This window comes from Sapajus apella, unplaced genomic scaffold (genome assembly GCF_009761245.1).
Source record: "Sapajus apella isolate SASKATOON/1434 unplaced genomic scaffold, GSC_monkey_1.0 scaffold85, whole genome shotgun sequence".
Lineage (NCBI taxonomy): Eukaryota > Metazoa > Chordata > Mammalia > Primates > Cebidae > Sapajus > Sapajus apella.
The window spans coordinates 8491086-8497507 of NW_022437025.1; the positions used below are offsets into that span (position 1 = coordinate 8491086).

A 6422-nucleotide genomic window follows, 5' to 3' on the forward strand; every position below is an offset into this window, starting at 1 on the left:
AGCTCAGAGCTATCCTCAGTAAGAACAAAACTCACTCTGTATGCAGGAAGGAAGGGGAGGTAGCCGGATCTTTTTTTTTTTTTTTTTCAAATCGCCTTTCTGCCATCAGGCAGGCACAGGGAGAAGCAGTGTCCCCTGCGTTTTTAACCTTCTGCCACTTGACAATCTTCAGTATTGTAGTGAGGAATCCATTGGTGTCCTTCAGAGACAGTAACATAGACTGCCTCAAGGATTGAAAGAGGGAATTGATGTAAAGCACCCTGTAAGAGGCACTCAGCAAGTGTAGGGTCTGTTACGAGGTCCACCCATCACCCTCCCAGGTGATTGTGAGGATGGAAGGAAAGCATTGACAGGGTAATGGAGTGAATCAGCTAAACGCAAGGTGTTGTTACCATGTAAGAAAGCACCATGCACACACACACAGATGAAGGAAACATAAATTGAGATTACAAATGGCTCATGGAAGCCTTCCCCCTGTTGTAGTCTGGGATTGAGGCAGCCTGGCATGGGAAGATGACGTCTGCCATCGGTTTGTGGACCATTTCCAGATCTAGCCAACAGGAGGCTGCCAGCTTGCAGGGAGCTTGCATGGCAGAACAGTTTATAGCCATGCATGGCAACAGTGCTACCTCCCTGAGTTCAGTGGGCCTGGGATTGGTTAGTGCCATTTGGACCAGAAAAAAGAGAGAAGAAAGGGGAGCTGTGGGCATTACGAATAAAAGAAAAGCCAGCCAGTGTGAGGCAAACAGCATTGTCTGCCTTTGTCAAAGGCTCTATAGAACGCCTCCCAGACGCCTCAGGGAAGGCTGGCCAGGATCTACAGCAACTGGGCAAGCGCAAGGGGCAAACAGATGGGCAAACACCTGACTCAGACACCCTGGGATTCTTTCCTTCTCCAGTTGTGTTTGGACATTATGCCAAAGGAAGCCAGGGTTCAAATGAGGCAAGGTTTTGCCTGCAGTTGCCCGGGAGAGCCCCAAAGAGATCAGCTGAGGTTAAAACTCAGAGGAGAGGCAGGGTCAAAGTTGAGGATGCAGTTGGACCATTTTTCCTGTGGGCAGAATATGGACAAATGGTCTCTTTGGTTGTCTGCTTTTAGTAAATTTTCACCCCTCCAGCTCTGCTTCCAAGACCCAGCTTCTTTGATGTTCTGCAGGCATTGCATTGAGTACTGGTGAGTTCAAGACTAAGGCTGAACGCCAAGATTCTGTGGTTTTGGAAGGTTTCATGGAACTGCCCCTCCCAGCCAGGCAGGAGACCCACCCAGAGCCTGAGCTGCCAGGTGAAACCAGAAACCATGTCTGAGAAGGAGCCGTGTGATTGTGTGCACATGTCTGTCTCACCCCATGGGGCTCGAGGCTTTCCCAGGGCTGCTCGAGAACTGAGTCTCGGTGTTTTTCAGGTTTGGGGTGATCCACTCGGTGTTCACCAACCTGCTTTTGTGGGCCAACGGTGTCCTCAATGAGTCAAAGCACCAACTCAATGAGCACAAGGAACGGCTCATTACTCTGGGCTTTGGAAACATAACAACAGGTGAGTGGTGAGAGAGGTGAGTAGCCCTTCTGCCATGTTGGAATATCTTGGAAACCTGTAGGTTTCAGAGATAAGACTGCAGGTTCCAAAGAATTGCAGGCCACCCAACTCAGCACCAGCCAGACAGGCCCTGTTGTTGAAAATCTTCCAAAACCTGAATCTCTCATAAGTGTTATGTGCTGAGCATAATTAAAGATTTCTTCCATGACTCAGGGACTTGGAAGACCCACAGTGATCATTCTGATGGCCATTTCTCATGGTCCAGTTTGCTGCAGAAATAAAGGTCTTTGTTTTCAACTACAGAAGATTGATGGTTGCCTCTGCTTGTGTTTTTAATTAAGCCTCTATTACCAGTTCTTTCTGGTAAAAGTATGGCTTTTAAAAATTCATACAAGTTTAATGGTAGGTTGTGGTTAATTGGCTGTAGTTCATTTAAAGTTTTAATCTAACTGTACTTTGCTTTTAATTCTAGCTGATGTCTGTTCCCCCTTGCTTGTATTTGAGAGCCTGTTGGGCTAATCTTTCCATTTTCTTCTAAAATCCTCTAGCATTTTACAATATGTCACTTCTGTGTTAGAACATTCAGGCCAAGGAGGATGTGGGGCAGGGAACTGGGTGTCTCAGGCTTGTTCCTACCATGTACGAGCTGTGTGACATTTGAAAGACATTTAATCTCTCTGAGCCTCCCTTTTCTCATTTGTAAAATGAGGGTGTCTAAATCATGCGCTTGCAAAGATCCCTTCTGGTTTTACCGTGCAGCAAGTCTATGCCAGCTACATAACCCTTGGCTGTCCTGAAAAGTCACTTTGAACCTGTTTCCTCATCAGTGGGGTAGAGTCAACGCGATCACCACCTCCAACCAGCAGCCACTCTTAGTGTTTGGGCCTCATGTCCTCCTTGGTATCAATATCAGTAGCAGCAGTGACAATAATAACAAAAATAAATTGCTATTAAGCACTTGCTGAGTGTCTGACACTGTTCTTGGAAGTTTACACTCTCAGGTAGGTAAGTTTTTCATTTTTGAGATGGAGTCTCTCCCTATCACCCAAGGTGGAGTGCAGTGGTGCAATCTCAGCTCACTGCAACCTCTGCCTCCTGGGTTCAAGTGATTCTCCTGCCTCCGCTTCCCCGAATAGCTGGGACTACAGGCATGTACCACCATACCCAGTCAATTTTTGTATTTTTAGTAGAGACGGGGTTTCGTTATGTTGACCAGGGTGTTCTCAAACTCCTGACCTTGTGATCCACCCGCCTCGGCCTCCCAAAGTGTTGGGATTACAAGTGTGAGCCACCGCACCTGGCCTCAGATGGGCAATATTAATCTCATCTGGATAAAGCCATCAAGCCACAGAGAAGTTAGCCCAGGGTAACATAGTGAATATGTGATTGAGCCATGATTTGAATCCCAGCAATCTGGCTTCAAGACCCTCTGTGAAAGATGAGGTTGGATTAATTTTCTACAAAAGGATGCTGCCAGATCTAACATTCTGTTAATCTGAACGTTTCCTCCTGATTTCTTCCCTTGTCTTCTGCATAACAAGTGTTGAATTTTAAGTGCCAGGGAAACCCTGTATGAATTGAAGATTATTGCCGAGTGCAGTGGCTCATGCCTATAATCCGAGCACTTGTAATCCTAAAGCAGGAGGATCGCTTCAGCCGAGAAAATTGAGACCAGCCTGGGCGACAGAGGGAAATCTCCATCTCTGCCAAAAAAAGCCAGGCATGGTGGCACGGGCTGTGGTCCCAACTACACGCGAGGCTGGCGCAGGAGGATCACTTGAGGCTGGGAGGTCAAGGCTGCAGTGAGCTGTGTTTGTGCCACTGCACTCCAGCCTGGGAACAGACGGAGACCCTGTATCAAAAAAAAGAAAAAGAAAGAAAAAAAGAGAAAGAAAATTGCATCATGTTCTGTGAAAGTAACATTAATGCTACTATGTAGCTTTTCTCAGATTTTATAAGTAATATCTACATATCATTAACTAAATGACAAAGTGTGAAGAAAAACAAACCTGGGCTGGGCGCGGTGGCTCACGCCTGTAATCCTAGTACTTTGAGAGCTGAGGCGGGTGGATCATGAGGTCAAGAGATGGAGAGCATCCTGGCCAACATGGTGAAACCCTGTCTCTACTAAAAATACAAAAAATAGCTGGGCGTGGTGGTACGTGCCTGTAGTTCCAACTACTCGGGAGGCTGAGGCAGGAGAATCGCTTGAACCCAGGAAGTGGAAGTTGCAGCAAGCCAAGATCATGCCACTGCACCCAGCCTGGGTGACAGAGTGAGACTCCATCTCAAAAAAATCCACAGCACTTACCCAGAAATGCAGCAAATGCTGTGAATGTTTGGTTATTTTTTTAATAGTGTGCCATTTATTGTTGATTTTATACTAACATTTGATATTTTTATCAAATGTTAGTATAAAACCTATAATAAGAGGCAGATTTTACATTGCAACCAACACATAAATATGTGTGTGTATGACAAAATAATACTTAGTTTTACTATATCAGAGACACTCTCAAATTTTCTCATTGTTGATTCCACTCCATTCTATCCTATTCTAGTCCACTGCCAATTTATTCTGCTACAAAACGGTTGGTTGCTACCTGATTTTACAGCCTGATATTGGGTTGTGGCTTACATTTAAAAAAATATACAGTTTGTTCTTACTTTTTTCCAATTTCCTTTTAATGGGATTACTTTCTTATATTATTAAAACACATCCTGGCTGGGTGTGGTGGCACATGCCTTTAATTCCAGTACTTTGGGAGGCAGAAGTGGGCAGATAGCATCAGCTCAGGAGTTCAAGACCAACCTGGCCAACATGGCAGACTCTGTCTCTACAGAAAATATAAAAACTAGCTGGGCGTGGTGGTGGGTCAGAGACCCATTGTGGTTCCAGCTACTCGGGAGGCTGAGGCAGAAGAATTGCTTGAACCCAGGTGGCGGAGGTTGCAGTGAGTGGAGATTGTGTCACAGCACTCCAGCCTGGGCAACAGAAGGAGACTGTGTTTCAAAACAAGCAAACAAACAAACATACACCAAAGATAACAAAAACCATAAAGCACATCTCAATTATCATCCGCAGTGGCTGTCTACTATCCCATTGTTGGGATATACTAAAATTTTCTTACCAATTTCTAAATTGTTGGACACTGAAGTGGTTTTTTCTCTCTCTTTCTCTTTCTTCTCTTTCTCTTTCTCTTTCTTTCTGTCTCTCTCTGTCTCTCTCTCTCTCTCTCTCACACACACACACACACACACACACACGCACACACGCACACACACACACACAATTTTACCTGTCTCTTTTTTTATCTTTATTTTTCAAGACTGAGTCTCACTCTGTTGCCCAGGCTGGAGTGCAGCAGCGTGATTTTGGCTCGCTGCAACCTCTGCCTCCCAAGTTCAAGCGATTCTCCTGCGTTAGCCTCTCAAGTAGCTGGCATTACAGGCATGCCACCCACCTGGCTAATTTTTGTAATTTTAATGGAGACGGTGTTTCGCCATGTTGGCCAGGCTGGTCTCAAACTTCTGACCTCAAGTGATCCGCCCGCCTCAGCCTCCCGAAGCGCTGGGATTACAGGCCTGAGATACCGTGCCTGGTCTTACCTGACTCTGATTACACTTTTTATTTGTCCCTTTGAGTAGAAGGGTAGATGGAATTATGGGTCAGAGACTGTATCGCCTTTAGGGCTTTGGGGACATGTTTCATCATTTACTTGAAGCATCTCCCATCCTGTGAAGAGGGCCCTACCATACTGCCACCAGCTTGTCTTCCAGAAGGTGGTGCCCATTTGCTTTCCCCACACAGGTGTTGGAGAGCACCAGTCTCCTGCACGCTTGCTAGCACTGGAGTCATAAAAGGCATATCTTTTGATAATTAAAAATGGCATTTACAAAGTATTTTTTAAAAATAATTTTAAAAATCCACATGTAAATTTAGAAAAGTTAGAAAATACAGGGAAGCAAAATCCAGAAGAGATTAAAAATCACCCGTCATTTTCCACCCAGAGGTAACCACTGCTAACATTTTTAGTTTGTGTCCTTCCAGATTTTTTCCATCTGTGTGTCTGTCTATCCAGCTATCTGTCATCTGCATATCTACTTCTTACAGCAATACAGTCATCGTCTCTATTGTCTTTGGCAACCTGCCAAATAAATGTGATTGAGGTAATGACTATGCTTTGGGATACTCATGGCTATCAAGTTAGCCATGATATTAAACATGATAATAAGCCATGACATGATAAACCTTGTAATCTGGTGGGAAGACCAAGCATGAATCCGCAGTGGAAATGGTTTTCTGGGCTTTTCTGCCTCCCCTGGCACACGCTAATCGCCCTCCCATGTGTTCTACCTGTCTCCCCCAGTTCTGGATGACCACACACCGCAGTGTAACTGCACACCCCCAACTCTCTGCACTGCCATCTCCCACGGGATCTACTACCTCTACCCCTTCAACATAGAGTATCAGATCCTGGCCTCCACCATGCTCTATGTCCTATGGAAGAACATCGGGCGCAAAGTTGACAGCCATCAGCACCAGAAGATGCAGTTCAAGTCTGATGGGGTCGTGGTGGGTGCAGCCCTGGGCCTGACTGCGCTGGCCGCCACCATTGGTGTGGTGGTGGTGTACCTGATTCATATTGGGCGCTCCAAGACCAAGAGCGAGTCAGCACTCATCATGTTCTACCTGTATGCCATCACCCTGCTGATGCTGATGGGGGCTGCGGGGCTGGCTGGAATCCGGATTTATAGGATGGATGAGAAATCACTGGACGAGTCCAAAAATCCGGCCCGCAAACTGGACTCGGACCTCTTGGTGGGCACAGCCTCGGGCTCCTGGCTTATCTCCTGGGGCTCAATCTTGGCCATCCTCTGTGCAGAGA

The 6422-nt window shown here is 46.0% G+C and overlaps 1 protein-coding gene across 1 annotated transcript in view; it reads left to right on the forward strand.

The window, feature by feature from the left end:
* Positions 1-6422, forward strand: part of OTOP1 (otopetrin 1) — a 50817-nt gene that overhangs the window by 18989 nt on the left and 25406 nt on the right. The window contains exons 4-5 of the mRNA XM_032253831.1: positions 1403-1533; positions 5904-6421. Coding sequence (XP_032109722.1) covers positions 1403-1533; positions 5904-6421 — 649 coding nt within the window. The remainder of the gene's footprint in view (positions 1-1402; positions 1534-5903; position 6422) is intronic.